The sequence below is a fragment of the Aquarana catesbeiana genome, linkage group LG05, assembly GCF_042186555.1.
Source record: "Aquarana catesbeiana isolate 2022-GZ linkage group LG05, ASM4218655v1, whole genome shotgun sequence".
In the NCBI taxonomy this organism is placed as follows: Eukaryota; Metazoa; Chordata; class Amphibia; order Anura; family Ranidae; genus Aquarana; species Aquarana catesbeiana.
In genome coordinates, this window is record NC_133328.1 from 539,625,622 (window position 1) to 539,643,766 (window position 18,145).

Sequence of the window (18,145 nt, forward strand, 5' to 3'; positions counted from 1 at the left end):
TCTTTGACATAAAATAAAAGAGGATTTCCAACCTTCCGTTTTCCGAAGCTTTGCTATTGGTTCTTTAATGTGAATTGACATCACTAACCAAAAGGATAAAATGAGATAGGGAGCAGTAAATGCAGACTTAACAGTTTCAGCCAAAGTTGAGATCTGCTTATAACTTTTGCTACCTACTGTATATATCTAAATCTACTATTCAACATTTGGTTACCTTTGATTTTTTTCCATTATATGCAGTTATATATGTCTTATATGAGTTTCAATTAACTGCATTTGCAAAAGCTTTACATTAAAGCTGTGCAGAAAAAGTGACAGTAAAAATGCCTAATTTTGCACCTTGCAGGATGGCATTCTGTATAGAAAATGTAAGGTAATCATAACCCCTTCAATTTCTCTAGCTCCTTGTAGAGTAATATATAAGATTGAGTTGGCAATTAAAGGGAGTTGTCATACTAGATATCAGCTCTGAAAGTGTTCAGTGATGCTTGCTTTTATTTAATACAATATTAACGTTCAACTCCCAGTAACATTATACATCGAAATTCTATAAGACAGCAGCATTTTTCACAAGAGAAACAACCAAAAAAGCTGTAAATCTGATACACTACCTGCATAATGAATTCTCTTCTGCGCTGAATTCCTCTCTCTGACAGCAAGACATACTCAGGTTCCTTCTCTTTCTTAGCCTGTTGAATCTGAGCCAAGCGACTGATTGGATTCATCCCCTGGCCATATTCTGGGGAAGCCTAGGGAAGAATATCCAAAATGATTTTATACTATACCACTGGAGTACTGCAGATGCAACAGTCAATACAACAACATGAATATAATGATTCCGGTGACTTCAAATGAAAAAATATTTAGTACTAGGATACAATAAGTGCACCACTTTTTTCATCATTTTAGGCTAGCCGGTGCCATTATGGAACCAATGATAGAAATGCATGTGCAGTATAACATAATTTATGTCATTGCTTAAGAATAAAATATAATTTAATCAGTTGCATATTAACTACTGCATATGATGGCGGTGAGCATGAGAAAACAGCCCAATTTAAAATGGTTGTAAAGGTAAATTTTTTTTTGTCAAAATCAGCACTCCCTCATCTCCTCTTCTGGCGTGTGCCAGGCTGGCACGCTCCCCGGCCTGGGCTGTGCGTGTCCCCATAACTATGGCCAATTATCCAAAGGCCAATCAACAACTGCCAGTTGTGATACTATGACCTCTCAACATAGTGGGTCTTTAGCGATAACTAGTCATTTATTCAGGATTGACAATTGCAATAACAGTCTGTTTGGGCTTGCCAAGACCTACCAGTTGAGACGCTGCAGTTCTAATGCTTCATCTTTGTGGTTATGCTTAATGTATGGATGATGATTGGCTATTGTCCGCATGGTTCTGAGCTCAGCTGTGTGCTACTTTAATGTTGTGACAACTTGTCTCTATTTTAACAATATTTTTTTGGAGGGTTGCTGGCCAAAAGCCTGGCAGTCTGGAAATTATTTCATATTTTTGCACAATAAAGATTTTTCATATTTCAATTATACACCGCTGTTGGTCCTGAGTAAAAACATATTTTTGAGAGTGGTCTTTCCTGACCCTCGGGTTGTTAATTTCATATTTTAATAATAAGCTGTAAATAGCCTGTGCAATCACTACGATGTTCAACTGAATAAATCAGTAGAGGAGAGGAGAGCCATAGCCCTTACACATTCACTGCTTTCTGAAAGTGGTAGTAAACGCTTCCTTTTTTTTTTCTTAAATTGGGCCCCCTTATGCCATAATGTGCTAGTATGCACTGCATCACTAGTACATTATAACAGACTTATTCTTGAAACTAAGCTTGTCACTCCCGCTCATACCGTTTGACAGACAGTGTGAGTCACATGACTCTAGGGAGATAACGCTCGCCCCTTTGTGTAAAGGATTCTCATGCCATCTTCAATTATATATAAAAAGTTAAAGTGTAAGGTCCTGAATGGTTTGGCTCTGAAGAAGAGGGTACTATCCTCGAAATATGTAGGCCAGCTCGGATTCAGGTGGTGTCCTCTCAAGCTTATGAGCACAGTGGATGAAGCGACATTGATGCTGCAACTTACTTTGTCTAGTACAGTTAAAAGTTGCATTGGAATAATGCACTAGGCTGGTAAACCCTCTCTTTCTCTTGTTTTTTGTAGTACTCCCACTCATATGTATGGGAGTTACCATTGTGGCACAACGCTTTCCTCAATCAGGTCACACTCACTGTGCTATAATTGCAGAGCTACTGCTAATGAGCCAGTAATGTAATCAGTTGGAGTTTTTATTTATTTTATTACAGGTACTTCTATATCACTGTTAAATTACGCAGTGCTTTACATACATGTACATTCACATCAGTCCCTGCCCTCAAGAAGCTTAATCTAGGTCCCCCAGTCACATTCATACATACTAGGGCCAATTTAGACAGGGGCCAATTAACTTACTAGCAAATCTTTAAAGTGTGGGAGAAAACCAAAGTACCCAAAGGAAGCTCATGCAGGAACAGGGAGAGCATGCAAACTCCAGGCAGATAGTGCCGTGGTTGGGATTAGAACCGACAATCCAAGTGCTGGTAGGCAGAAGTGCTAGCCCCTGTGCTGTCCAGTTGATGTGAATATCTTCCAAGCCATGCAAGTTTAGAAGATATTCACCATACCTATAGATAAGACTTATTATAAGCTTACCTGTAGGTACACGTTCATACCAAATTTACTACCGCTCAAATTTTCTGTATGCAGGAACAGTTAATAAGTGCAGAGTTAATGTTGGGCTTTCTCGTTGTAAGGCCCACATTCTCCACAAGTGCTGTACATAAAGTGGTTCTATAAAGGCATGTCATTTTTTAAATTCTATATTTAACCAATGCTGTGCACGTCTGCAGTGGCGCTGGTCTGTGTTCTTCTCCTCATAGTCAGGCATTGGCTCTTGCTGCTGTCAATCAAATCCTGTGAGGAGGGGGGTGGGGCTGAGCTGCGCGTGTCTATAGACGCACACAGCCCGACTCAGGAGCAAGTGCCTTGCTATGGGGGCACGCACAGAGGAGGAGTTGCTGAGAGAGTTGGTGGGGGACCACAGACAAGGAGGTTTGGGGCCGCTTTGTGCAATACTATTGCACAGAGCAGGTAAAAATAACATGTTTATTATTTTAGAAAGAAAGTTAAGTCTTTATGATCACTTTACTATATAGGTTTGTGACTCTGTGCCAAGGTGTACAGAAGTTTAGACAGAGGAGGAGATATTCATTGTGTTGATGTGGTTTGCCAACATCCCTCAACTATATACAAACCAGGAAAACTATCCCCCATGGGACTTTTAAGGCAACCACATAAGAAGTATGTTTAAAACATTAACATTTATTTAATCAGCATACATAAAAACATCCAAGATAAAAAGGATATAGATGCAGAGAATTTCTGACAAAATATAATTGATGTATATGAATCATGCGAAGGAACACCCAATGTGTTTCAATTCATTTTTTTTTTTTTTTTTTTTAGGGATGTATCCAATAACATATATTGCATTATATAATCAAAAATAAATCACCAAAAGTCGCATGTAATTAAAATTATTATTGGGTATTGTTTACCATCATGGATTCAAGAGGGGGGCTTTTTGTTAAAGCCCCTCCAAGGGCCAGAAAGAGTTGCCACAGCCATCAGGCTCGCAATGATATCTGTTAGATATGTGTCTCCAAGTAAACTATTACTTCAAAGAGTTCCAATAAGACAGCCAACTGTTCCCCCACAGAGGCCACCGCTTAATTCGCAGTGCCATGTGCCCCGAATATTCCTGCAGCAGGGGTGTACAGAAAGCACTCCATTTCCCTTAGTGTATTAACATTTTATTTGAAAACTCTGAAAAGGAAAGAAGGTTCTTACCCCACACAAAACACACTTATTCAGGCCACACGCCAAATCTACTAGATCCACAAAATTCACCAATAACTCTATATCACAAGAGCTTACCTGAAAAATCTATTCCATTTATAATCGAAATGTATTCTGAATACCTTTTTTAGGTACATCCTCACACAACATAGCTATAGGTACTGCTTACCTAACAGATGAGATCTCAGAAAAAAAAACTGGTGTGTGGCTTAGGTCAGCCGAAGATATGGCTGGTCCTAGGAGTGCTACCAGATAGAGGGATGGCTCAGTGATAGATCTGCCAGCTTAAGGTCACCCTAGGGCTCCTTTCACACCAGCGGACCAATTGGGTCCACATGTCCGTTTTTTTAGGCGGACCCAATCGGACCACCTGCCTCTATGGGGCAGAGGATGTCAGCGGACATGAGTTCGCTGTCACCCACCGGTGTCCGATCCGGTAAAAACAGACCGATGAGGATACGTTGGCCATCCGTCCGGTGGATCGGATGGAAATGGACATGCAGTACGTTTCCATTTGACCACTACATAGAAAGCAGCAGCAGGCTGTGTCCGTGTCTGCTCTAAATAGCAGAGCTGACAGGGACCTGTCATTCTCCTGCTCAGAGGGGATCAGCGAAGAGATCCCCCGCTTAGACGTATTCCGCCCCGCATGAAAGGGGCCTAGAGTAACAAAAGCTGTTGGACAATGCACCATAAACAATTTAAAATCTCCATTGAACAATTCTAAAAAAAAAAAAAAAAAAAAAAAAATGTTCTGTGGATAAACTAGTGAAGACAATGGAAAAATAAAAACTCATTCTTTGTGGAAGGAGACATTTTAAAGAGGTGACAGCAAAACAGAGAATGTAGCTATGGGCATTAAACAGAATCACATAGGAAGGCAGAGAAAGGTGAGCTGCATTAGTGGTCACAGGAGAAGTAAAAGTCTGATGAAAGCAGGGTTTTAAAGGGAAAACAATGAATTTCTATCAAATTAAGTCGGCTCGCATCGCAGCAGATTGGGTGTGTTTTTTCCTTGGCCGTTTTCCAAGATTCTGGCAAAGTGCTTTACAGAGGATAGATCATTGACTTTTAAATGGCATTGTAAATTCTTTATTTTCAGATGACAGGCCCTTATAACGGCTTCAACACAGCAGTCTGTAAGCTCTGCTTGTATTTCAGCATAACTGACCAGGAAGACGTCGGTAAATGTGCTAATGTCTGTTTTATGGACTTTTTTATGGGTTTGTTAGTGGGCTGTATATCTCATCTTGACACGCCATTACCAGTGAGCATTGGCAACATGTTTCGACGGCCATTACAAAATTATTCCTTTAGGGGCAGGTTGCAGTAGACGACACACTGCAATAAATATGCAACATTAAGAAGGTAGTCTCATTAAAATGAAAGACTGGGGACTGCCTGAGCTGAAGCACTGACCCAACCTGATGGCATCTTCTTGCTAAATCATGTCTTGCTTGGCTTTAATGGAAGAAAATGAGCTATCGCACTTGGACTAAAAGAAGCATTGGGTGCTTGAAGGCTGGCACTCTAACAGGGACGCTAATACTGCATAATTGCCTGACATGAGAAGAGGAAAAAAAACTTGAAGAAGAGCTGCCAATTCAATAAGTGGAAATTTGACTTGTGTATTTAGTGCATATATATAGAACAAAATAACACACTATGCCTAATATTCATAACCTAGGGTTTCTAAAATAGGACTACAAAATAATAATAGGATTTTTATAACAGCTTACTAGAGCTGCACGATTCTGGCCAAAATGAGAATCATGATTTTTTTTGCTTAGAATAAAAAGATCATGATTCTCACAACGTAAAATCTTTCACATTATACAAAAAAATGGGCTAATTTTACTGGTTAGTTTTTTTTTTTTTTTTTTTTAATTCATTAAAGTAATTTTCTCCAAAAAAATTGCACTTGAAAGACCGATGTGCAAATACAGTGTGACATAAAATATTGTAACAACCACCATTTTATTCTCTAGGGTGTCTACTAAAATATATAATGTTTGGGGGTTCGTAATTTTCTAGCAAAAAAAAAAAAAATGATTTTAACGTAAAACCAACAAATGTCAGAAAAAGGTTTAGTGTTTAAGTGATTAAACTTTTTTCACTTACACACAAAGTCTTTTCCATTGACAAATTGTTACAATGTTTATATATAGTTCAAATGAAAGAATGTTTTGATTCTTGGCAGACTTCTCAGTTTTTCTCTTCATTTCTTTTGATGGCTGTGGTTTCAGAAGAGCGGACTGAATTATTTGCATAGAAAGAATCGGGAAACACTTTAGCCAAGCTTTGGCTGACCAATTTTTCAACCATAGTATTCTATACATACAGTGGGGACGGAAAGTATTCAGACACCCTTAAATTTTTCACTCTTTGTTATATTGCAGCCATTTGCTAAAATCATTTAGGTTAATTTTTTTTTCCTCATTAATGTACACACAGCACCCCATATTGACAGAAAAACACAGAATTGTTAAAATTTTTGCAGATTTATTAAAAAAGAAAAACTGAAATATCACATGGTCCTAAGTATTCAGACCCTTTGCTCAGTATTTAGTAGAAGCACCCTTTTGACCTAATACAGCCATGAGTCTTTTTGGGAAAGATGCAACAAGTTTTTTACACCTGGAGTTGGGGATCCTCTGCCATTCCTCCTTGCAGATCCTCTCCAGTTCTGTCAGGTTACATACCGAATTAAGAATTAAGCCCAAAAAGTTCTAAATTCTATATCTCATCAGACCAAAAAATCTTATTTCTCACCATCTTGTAGTCCTTTGGGTGTTTTTTTCTTTAGCAAACTCCATGCAGGCTTTCATGTGTCTTGCACTGAGGAGAGGCTTCCGTCGGGCCACTCTGCCATAAAGCCCCGACTGGAGGGCTGCAGTGATGGTTGACTTTCTACAACTTTCTCCCATCTCCCGACTGCATCTCTGGAGCTCAGCCACAGTGATCTTTGGGTTCTTCTTTACCTCTCTCACCAAGGCTCTTCTCCCCCAATAGCTCAGTTTGGCCGGACGGCCAGCTCTAGGAAGGGTTCTGGTCGTCCCAAACGTCTTCCATTTAAGGATTATGGAGGCCACTGTGCTATTAGGAACCTTAAGTGCAGCAGAATTTTTTTTGTAACCTTGGCCAGATCTGTGCCTTGCCACAATTCTGTCTCTGAGCTCTTCAGGCAGTTCCTTTGACCTCATGATTCTCATTTGCTCCGACATGCAATGTGAGCTGTAAGGTCTTATATAGACAGGTGTGTGGCTTTCCTAATCAAGTCCAATCAGTATAATCAAATACAGCTGGATTCAAATGAAGGTGTAGAACCATCTCAAGGATGATCAGAAGGAATGGACAGTCATAAATATGTGAGTGTCACAGCAAAGGGTCTGAATACTTAGGACCATGTGATATTTCAGTTTTTCTTTTTTAATAAATCTGCAAAAATGTCAACAATTCTGTGTTTTTCTGTCAATATGGGGTGCTATGTGTGCATTAATAAGGAAAAAAATGAACTTAAATGATTTTAGCAAATGGCTGCAATATAACAAAGAGTGAAAAATTTAAGGGGGTCTGAATACTTTCCGTCACCACTGTATATTCTATTTTTGTTTTTGGCTTTAGATAGGCTTTTAACATATTAAAGCTTATGTGAGATTTTGAAGGGTTGGGTTTAGATCTACATTTATCCAATTTGCCTCTGGATGTACTAAGTATGTCCAGAGAGTGGATGGTTTAAGGCAATGTTTCTCAACTCCAGTCCTCAAGGCGCCTCAACAGGTCGTGATTTCAGGATTTCCCTCAGATGAAACGGCTGTGGTAATTACTAAGGAAGTGAAGCTGATCAAATCACCTGTGCAAAATAATGGAGAGCCTGAAAACATGACCTGTTGGGGCACCTTGAGGATTGGCGTTGAAAAACAATGGTTTAAGGGATGGTACATCATATAGGATACACATAGTTACATTGGTCCAATGTAACTGTAAAAAAAATAACTAGAATCCTTCTTTAAGGTAATTTTATTGGAAAAAGCAGGGAAAGGGGCACGTCTTTGTGTAGTTCATACCATTCCACCCCTTCTGTACTTCCCTGGCAAGCCTCAGGAGAACTAGTCTAGATGGAAGCAGCAGCATCGCCTATACATGCAACCTGACAGTAGTAGTTGATTAAAAACGCATATACCGATGCTTCATAACAGCTTTAGTTTTAGACAGCCAGCTTCAACCGTTCAGTAATTAAAAGTGTGTCCAGTTGTTTTTATGGGAGAAGTAGCAGCAGATACAGTTTGATTAATCTTTAAAAGTACATGTAAAAGCAAATAATATTTGTTTTGGGTCAACTTTATTTAAAGTTCATTATTCTTTAAACCAGAGGTGGGATACTGTGGCCCTTCAGCTGCTGTGGAACTCCAATGTCCCATGAGGCATTGTAAAACTGAAAGTTACAACCATGACTTCCAGAGGCACAGGCATGATGGGACCTGTAATTTCGCAACAGCTGGAGGGTCGCCATTGCATACCCTGCTTAAGCCTAGCTTCACAATGAATGCAGGTTAGAAATAGTGTGTGTCCAGCTGAACTCGCATGATTTCAAACTGGCAATGCAGTCCGACTTCGGGGGCGATTTGACAGACATCTGTGCGGGTTCATGCACAGACGTCTATTGAAATCGCTCTAGAAGTCACCAAAACTAGTACAGGGACCACTTTTGGGAATCAGTGCGGTGCCACAAAGTCATCGTTGCACCGATTCAGACAGTGCTATTGCTGGCAATAGCCGCCGATTTGACAGGTCAAATCGCCTGCCCAATTGGCCCAATGTGAATGTGGGATTAAACTGATATTTTATTACTGTTTGTAACTATATATAAAGTACTTGTATAATCTTAAAAAAAAATAAAACAAAAAAAGACTTACTAACAAGTATTTAATGCAGCCATATGTCTGTGAATGCCTAGAGTCTCCGCATACCACCCAAGTGCCAGGCCATACTGATTAAGTAAAGCGCCACCATTTCTTGGTGGTGTAGACATTTGCCCAAACTCTATCGCCTCCTACACATTTCTACTGTAGAAGTCATCCATCATTGTGTTGGGCTTCAGCAGAATCCAGAAAGGTCAGGGCTGTCCCCACTCAGGGCCCGGCATTCAAGTGGAATGGTGCCAAAATTGCTGCAAGTAGGTTGAACTGTACTTGTGCACAGCTTTTTTTTTTTCTTTTTTATTAAATTGTCATCACCACTGTAACACTGAATACAGTAGTTATTACACAGAACTCCCTTAGTGTCCCAAGCAACCACTGTTACTTTTGTTGGTTAGTTTGATCTATAAGAAAATGCTACTTGCTCCTTAACAGAGGATAACTAGTCAGAACATTCAACACTTCCAGAGGGACTCAAAAAGCCATCCATTAAAACACCTTGAAACTACCCACCGTGATTTGTCACCTACAAATCATGAGCCCATGAACACTCGGGTAGCCAAGCAACTATTTTATGCCCCAGTGATCAATTGTACTCCATAAGTGTTAGTGCATTGCATTGATATAATGTAAAATATATAACCATGACCAGGCCATTTTTTTGCGATACAGAACTGCGTTACTTTAACTGACAATTGCGCGTTCATGTGACACTGTACCCAAATAAAACAAAAAAAGACTGACAATGTAAAAAATCTAATTTCTTCATCAATTTAGGCCAATATGTCTTCTGCTACATATTTTTGGTTAAAAAAATCCCAATAAACGTATATTGGTTTGGGAAAAAGTTCTAGAGTCTTCAAACAATGGGATATTTTTTTTTAAACCAGTAATGGCGGCGATCAGCAACTTATAGCGGGACTGCGATACTGAGGTGGACAAAATTGGACACCTAACACTTTTTAGGGACCAGTGACACTAATACAGTGATCAGTGATAATAATGCACGGTCAGTGTACTGACACTGGCTGGGAAGGGGTTAACATCAGGAGCGATCAAAATGTTAACCGTGTGCCTAGGTTGTACTTACTCACTGTGGGGGGGGTGCTTTGACTAGGGGAAGGCAAAGATCCGTGTTCCTGCTTTGCAGAAACACATATGACAGAACGACAATCTGCCTTGTTTACATAGGCAGATTGCCGTTCTGCCTGTGTAATCAGTGGGTGTCGTTAGACATCGAGTCAGCGGTACCCGCCGCTGAACTCCTGCTGTGCATTAATCACAGCGGAAGCGGGTTGCCGTCAGCCTGCGCGTCCCAGATCTGGAAGTGTCAGATTACGTACGTGATCTGACGCAGAGTGCCACAGTATATCTGCAGTGGGCAGTCGTTAAGTGGTTTTAAAGAATATGTAAACCCAATACTTCTGATATGTGCCTGCTGTACCATGTACTTGTATGAAGTAGTATCCTGTTCTCCTTGTATTGCTTCCTTTGTGTGAAACCTCTGGTGTTCCTGCCAGTCCCTCTGCTTTCTTATTAAAAAACTGACCACACTAAGCAGGAGAACATGCTGTGGTTGATTCTCTAGCTGTGCTGGGAACTCAGTGTACTCTCCTCAGATGATAAAACTTGTCCTGACATGCCCCCCCGCTACACAACCATGTACTGGGAAGTTTAATGTGCTGCTGTTTCTCCTCCCCCAGCTCTTATGCAAGCTGAGAACAGAGGAAGTGTGATCTCTTATAATAAATTAAAAAAAAAGTGTTTTATATCTATACACAAATGTTTCATTTCTATTTTAAACTGAATGGGTTGTTATACAGAGTGAGGGTTTACATAAAGTACTTGCTGTTAGAATTTTGTTTACCACCCGATTTTCAATCTTCGAAACTCAGTTCCTGCCAAAGAAAAAAACGAGCAGGCAGAACATTTATGATGGTCACCTAGAGGGTTAACATTCTGGGAACAGGTTTGCCACACTCAAAGGGCCCTCAAACGTCCCAGGAAACTCAATTCTGCTTCAGTGCTTTAATCTGGGTCAGACAGTGACAGTCACATAGGCCTTGCACCTCTCTGCCTCACTAGACATCAAAACACAGGGTCATCTCCAATGGAAAGAAAACATGTGTTCCTGTCTGGTCTTTTACAGTGCATTTGTCACTTAATATTTAGCAGAATAATCACACTCCAAGGTCACCGGGGAAAGAAATGGATCAAAGTAATATCAGCCACAGCTATAATATCAATTGACCCAGAGAAAAACAGGAGAAACCCATTTACATCAAACCAAGTTCTCTCTAAATACTTATCGTCCAATAATTCCGAACAAGCATTATAGAGAAATCTGTATTATGCAAGAGAAATAGATCAAAAACAAAGTTTGATCCCCTACTTGAAAGTCCTGTGGAAAGCCTTCCCAGAAGAGTAGAGGCTGCTATATGCACATGGATTCAGAATGGAATGTCAAAGAGCTCATAGAGATGTGGTGGTCATTGCTAGAGTGCATGTAGACAGGAGGTTGCTGCAAAGTGGTTGAAGGAGATCAGCTGCACCAGTTTAAAATCAATGATGGAAAACACTGAAAAGTGTATTTTAAATTGGAACTCAAACTTTATTTTTTTTATTCCTAAATACCCCATCCCCCTTTCATCCTGTATTTAGAAAAAAAAACGGTCAACATTTACATACCCTCCCCTTGCTCCAGCTCTGTCCCCAGCTTTATCCTCAGCCCAGCTCCACCAGTAATCTTTGGGAAGGACAGTTGGCCCATTCTTCACATTTCTGGCCGGTCGATGACACACCTCTAAGGGTCATCAAGCAGGCTGGGCTCACAATACACTCGGACTAAGTAGTGCTCACACATCATTACACAATTGCTGATAGGTGTAGGAAAGAAAAAAGAGGAAGCTCCTATGACGTCACTGGACCAGATAGAAGACTGCAGAAAAGAGGTACAGTGCATCTGTAAGTATTCACAGCGCTTCACTTTTTCCACATTTACATGTTACAGCCTTATTCCAAAATGGATTAAATTCATTATTTTCCTCAAAATTCTACAAACAATATCTCATAATGTTAACGTGAAAGAAGTTTGTTTAAAATCTTTGCAAATTTATTTAAAAAAAACAAACAAAAAAAAACCCCATGTACATAAGTATTCACAGCCTTTGCTTAATACTTTGTTGAAGCACCTTTGGCACCAATTACAGCCTCAAGTTTTTTTTAATACGATGCTACAAGCTTGGCACACCTACAGTATTTTTGGGCAGTTTCTCCCATGGTTCTTTGCAGGACCTCTCAAGCTCCATCAGGTTTGATGGAGAGCGTCGGTGCACAGGCATTTTCAGATCTGTTCAATCGGGTTCAATCTGGGCTTTGGCTGGGCCACTCAAGAACAGTCACAGAGCTGCCCTGTAGCAACTCCTTTGTTATCTTGGCTGTGTGCTTAGGGTTTTTGTCCTGTTGGAACCTTCACCCTAGTCTGAAGTCCAGAGCACTCTGGAGCAGGTTTTCATCAAGGATGTCTCTGTACATTGCTGCATTCATCGTTCCCTCAATCCTGACTAGTATCCCAGTTTTCAGCCGCTGAAAAACACCCTTAAAGCATGATGCTGCCACCACCATGCTTCACTGCCGGGATGGTATTGGCCAGGTGATGATCGATGCCTGATTTCCTCCAGATATGATGATTGCCATTCAGGCCAAAGAGTTCAATCTTTGTTTCATTAGACCAGAGAATTTTGTTTCTCATGGGCTGAGAATCCTTCAGGTAACTTTTGGCAAACTCCAGGCGGGCTGTCGTGTGCCTTTTACCGAGGAGTGGTTTCCATCTGGCCACTCTACCATACAGGTCTGATTGGTGGAGTGCTGCAGGGATAGTTGTTCAACTGGAAGGTTCTCCTCTCTCCACAGAGAAACACTGGAGCTCTGTCAGAGTGACCATCGGGTTCTTGGTCACCTGCCTGACTAAGGCCATTCTCCCCTGATCGCTCAGTTTTGCTGGGTGGCCTGCTTTAGGAAGAGTCCTGGTGGTTCCAAACTTCTTCCATTTACAGATGATGGAGGCCACTGAGCTCATTGGGACCTTCAATGCTGCAAACATTTTCTTCCCCAGATCTGTGCCTTGATACAATCCTGTCTTGGAGGTCTACAGACAATTCCTTGGATTTCATGGCATGGTTTGTGCTCTGACATGCACTGTTAACTGTGGGACCTTATATAGACAGGTGTGTGCCTTTCCAAATCATGTCCAATCAACTGAATTTACCACAAGTGGACTCTAATCAAGTTGTAGAAACATCTCAAGGATGATTAGTGGAAACAGAAGGCACCTGAGCTCAATTTTGAGTGTCAAAGGCTGCAAATACTTATAGAGGAGCTGCACCTTAAAAAAATATATTAAAAGCCAGCAGCTACAAATACTACAGCTGCTGACTTTTAATAAATGGACACTTACCTGTCCCAGGTTCCAGCGATGTCGGCAGCCGAAGCCGATCAATCGCTCGGCTCTCGGCTGCCCCCGCCGCCATCCTCAGTCAGGGAATCGGGAAGTGAAGCGCTGCGGCTTCACTGCCCAGTTTCCTACTGCGCAAGCGCGAGTCCCGCTGCGCCTCTGCACTGGTCCCCGTTGTGTAGAGCTGCACAATTAATCGTTAAAAAATCGTGATCTCGATTCACCTCCCCTGACGATCTCTCCTGCTGAGTTTGACGATTCTTTCATATAAACAAGTGGAGAGATTATCTGCTCACTCAGCTGTCAAAAGAAAACATCCAGGCAGTCTGCCAAGTTTAGAACTTGAAACATTGTATCTAAGTTCCTTCTTAGATCAAAGGGATAAACTTCTCTGTGTAAACAAATAACCTGGGCAATCTGCCAAGCTTTAAACAACATGTAAATGCAGGAAGTTTAACCACTTAAAGTCTAAATCTTTTTCTGACACTTCTTTCTTAAGTTAAAATCAATATTTTTTGCTAAAAAAAATTACTTGGAACCCCCAAACATTAGAGATAATATATATATATATATATATATATATATATATATATATATATATATATATATATATATTTTCTAATATTTTATAATATGGAATAAAATGGCAATTGCTGCAATATTTTATGTCACACTGTATTTGCCCAGCGGTCTTTCAAATGCAATTTTTTGGGAAAAAATACACTTCAATAAATAAAAAAAAAGAAACAGTAAAGTTAGCGCAATTTTTTTTTTGTTTTAATGTGAAAGATGATGTTACGCCGCGAGAATCGTGAGAGAATCGTGATCTATCCTCTAAGCAAAAAAAATCGTGATTCTCATTTTAGCCAGAATCGTGCAGCTCTACCGTTGTGTGCTGGGAACTGTGTGTTTCCCAGAACACAATGGGGGGGGGGGGGGGGGGGGGGGGGGGGGGCGATCATCTGCAGATATTCTGCGGCTGTATAAGCCCGGAAGTGGCTGCAGATACCTGTATTAGACAGGTATCTGCACCCCCCTCCCCCCTGAAAGGTGCCACTTGTGGCACCGGAGGGGGGGGGGAATCCGATGAGCGGAAGTTCCACTTTAGGGTGGAACTCCGCTTTAAGTATATGGGATTTTTTTGTTTTTTATTTTTAATAATAATAATAATAAAAACAAACTTCTTTCACGTTATCATTATGGGATATTATAATGTTTGAAGAATTTTGAGGAAAATAATTTAATCCATTTTGGAATAAGACTGCAACATAACAAAACGTGGAAAAAGTGAAGTGCTGTGAATACTTTCTGGATGCACTGTATGTATAAGGTTTTTAATTGAGAAAAAAATGTGGAGACTTCACGGGGTAATCACTTTTATTTCATATAGCTGGACTTCCCCTTGAAGTTTTTGAAACTGTCTTTATGATGCAAAATACATAAAAATAAAATTGTATTCAGAAAGGGTTTAACAGATGTGATTGAGCTTATTTAAATGCACATAAAAAAGAAAAACGATCGCGTGTATTTTAATATACACATACTGCAGAGTATATAGAAACAAAATATATGTGTAAATATCATCATTGCAGTCTGAAGCCAAAAGAGGTAATTTTTCTCTGATTTGTGTTGTAAGGTTTATATTGGTTGAAATGTCAAACTACAAGGAAAAGAGAAAAAGGAGAAAAGCAGTGTCTTTTTCCATGAGTTGCCAATATCTGGAACAAAGCATCACTAGTCATGCAATGGAAAATCTCATAGATTGCCATTAATAACTAAAAACTAGAAACTAGAAACTGCTATCAGTTGTTTACAGAACTTATTAAAGAAAATAAAAAGTGAGGTGCAGAGAGGAAATTTTCATCATGGGTATATATTCCTACACACCCACAAATACTTGAAGCAACCACAACAGCTGTGCAAGATGTCCTAATATCATCCTGGCAACGCAATTTACTCACTTGATGCACTTTTAATATAACTTTTGTAATGACTTTAAAGCTGAACGCCAGTCACAAAAACATTAATTTAAATATAATCCTCAATAGCCATAAGGGAGGTAAAGCCACCAATGTCTGAAAATAAGAGCCCTTTCACACTGAAAGCACCCGGGTGTCGGCGGTTACTGTCATTTTTGCGGCGCTATTCGGCGGGTGGTTTTAACCCCCGCTAGCGGCCGAAAAAGGGTTGAAACCGCCCGCCAAACGCCGCTGCCCATTGATTTCAATGGGCTAGGGCGCCTTAGGAGCGGTGTATTCACTGCTCCTACAGCACTGCAAAAAAGCTGCTTACAGGACTTTTTGTGACTTCATGCCAGCGCAGTGCCCCAGTGTCAAAGCACTCAGACTTTCACACTGGGATTGTACCTGAGGCTTTTTTCAGGCGCTTTACAGATGCTATTTTTAGCGCTAAAGCGCCTGAAAAACGCCTCCAGTGTGAAAGGGGTCTTAAGTTAGTGCCTTGTAAAAATAGCTGTGACATCATCACTGTATATAGCCTGTGCAAAGCTGTGGGAGGGGCCAAGAAGGCCCACCAACTACAGGTGGTCAGAAAAAAAAACACATGAGACCAGATCAGTCATTCTACAAAAGGAGAGAGGGTAGTAGTGACTGGTCTTAATACAGGAAGCTTTTGCACAAAGGAAACGTTTCATACTGGATTACTGTGCAGATCTGGAAAAAATATACAGAGCACATCAAGAATACACATGGCTATTGAGTTAGACAATATCTGCTTTTTCCAGAATTCAGTTTTAAAAGTAAGCAACAACCTTTTTAAAGGAATATGAAACGTATGAGTGGTCCCGGTGCAACCACCTAGAGTGGAAGTGAAAAATAAAAGGTAGGTATTGCGCTGTTCATGTGTTGCAACTCCTAAGTGAATTGAGGCTATATCAGTGCAACACTCTCTCCACTCTATGTGACTCATATAAAATTGATTTACCGACCGGCTCATGTACATATACGTCGGCAGTTTGAAGATGGATAGCTGCTGCCACAACCGAGGTATCCTTCGTTAGAGCCGGATGTTCTGTTTACAATAATGGTGGTCTCTGCGGCGGATTCGCCACGAGATCACCGTTATCGGTGGCGGGAGAGGTGCCACCCCCCCTCCCGCCGCTCTCCGGAGCCGTCGGCAGCGGCGGAGGCAATCGGGACCTGTCCGTGTCTGTGTATAGAGACGAGTGAGCGGTAGATGGCCTCCACCCGTCTCCATACTATCGCATATGTCTTAAAGGCACATTTTTCTGTTGACATTTTTTCAAATGACAAATTTTTATTCATTTATTTTTTTATTGCATTTAAGTCCAAATATGAGATCTGAGGTCTTTTTGACCCCAGATCTCATATTTAAGATGACCTGTAATGCTTTTTTTCTATTACAAGGGATTACATTCCTTGTAATAGGAATAAAAGTGACCCAATCTTTTTTTTAAACAGTGAAAAAATAAATAAAATCAAGTAAAATAAATAAGAAAAAAAGCGCCCCGTCCCGACGAGCTCACGCGCAGAAGCGAACGCATACGTGAGATTTTTAAGGGTAAAAGTTTGATGCCATTCCACGAGTGGGCGCAATTTTAAAGCATGACATGTTGGGTATCAGTTTACTCGGCGTAATATTATCTTTCACAATATAAAAAAAAAATTGGGCTAACTTTACTGTTGTCTTATTTCTTTATTCAAAAAAAGTGAATTTTTTCCAAAAAAAGTGCGCTTGTAAGACCGCTGCACAAATACGGTGTAAAAAAAAAAAGTATTGCAATGACCACCATTTTATTCACTAGGGTGTTAGAAAAAAAACAATATATAATGTTTGGGGGTTTTAAGTAATTTTCTAGCAAAAAAAAAACTTTTAAATTTGTAAACACCAACATCTCAAACGAGGCTAGTCCTTAAGTGGTTAAACACAAAATATCTCATATAAAATCAATTAAACACAAAAAAATCATATATACAAGTGTGTACAAAGTACCAGGTGCAAAGTGATTTAACGAAATTATGTATTTTTTTCTATTGTCTACCATGGAAGTGTTCCTTTTCTTTCCTGTATGTGGGTGATGTGGAACAAGAATTAAGGGAGAAAGGAATAACTGACACCGCAAGCACGGATCTGGAGATTGCTGCACAGTGGCAAATACTGTGAAAGCGGGATACCCCTGTGCGGGGTGAGTTGTTCAGATGAGTGCAATACCTATAGGGGGCACTATAAGGATCAAAGAGGCACGGATTTGAAGAAAACCTGTCACTATATCTTTAATAATTTGGATTTTTACTAATATGATCACGGTTTATTTATTTATACGTTCACATGAATTGCACATAAGCACGGCATCAACTTTGAATACGTGATACAAGCACCTGATTCATTTCATTGAATCACTTTGCACCTGGCACTTTGTACACACTTGTATATATGCTTTTATGTGTTTAATTAATCTTATATGACATTTTTTTGTGTTTAATCAATTTTATATGGGAATTATGTTTACACTTCAGAACAGAATCTGACACAGAGTCACATAGAGTGGAGAGAGTGCTGCACTGATATATCCTCTATTTACGTAGGAATTGCAACACATGAACAGCGCCATACCTACCTTTTATTTTTCACTTTTTAAAGGAATATTTACGTTTCAAAAGTAGCATGAAAAAAATGCATAGACAAATCTTTTCACTGGTTTGACCACCAATGCTGCGGGGAAGGGGGTGGTGGTGTGTGTGTGTGTGGGGTCAACTCTTAACTCTCTCTGCCAAAATCACCATTGCAGGGGGTAGTGAGGTTAGCTTTCTCTGCTATGACCATCAATGCAGGGGGTAGTGGGGTTAGCTTTCTCTGCCATGACCACCAATGCAGGGGG

At 40.2% G+C, this 18,145-nt stretch overlaps 1 protein-coding gene across 6 annotated transcripts in view; it reads right to left on the reverse strand.

Moving 5' to 3' along the window:
* STAU2 (staufen double-stranded RNA binding protein 2) overlaps positions 1–18,145 on the reverse strand; it is a 491,304-nt gene that overhangs the window by 225,334 nt on the left and 247,825 nt on the right. For all 6 annotated transcript variants that reach the window (XM_073631810.1, XM_073631809.1, XM_073631807.1 and 3 more), the window contains one exon: positions 612–749. In XM_073631810.1, the coding sequence (XP_073487911.1) occupies positions 612–749 (138 nt within the window). The remainder of the gene's footprint in view (positions 1–611; positions 750–18,145) is intronic.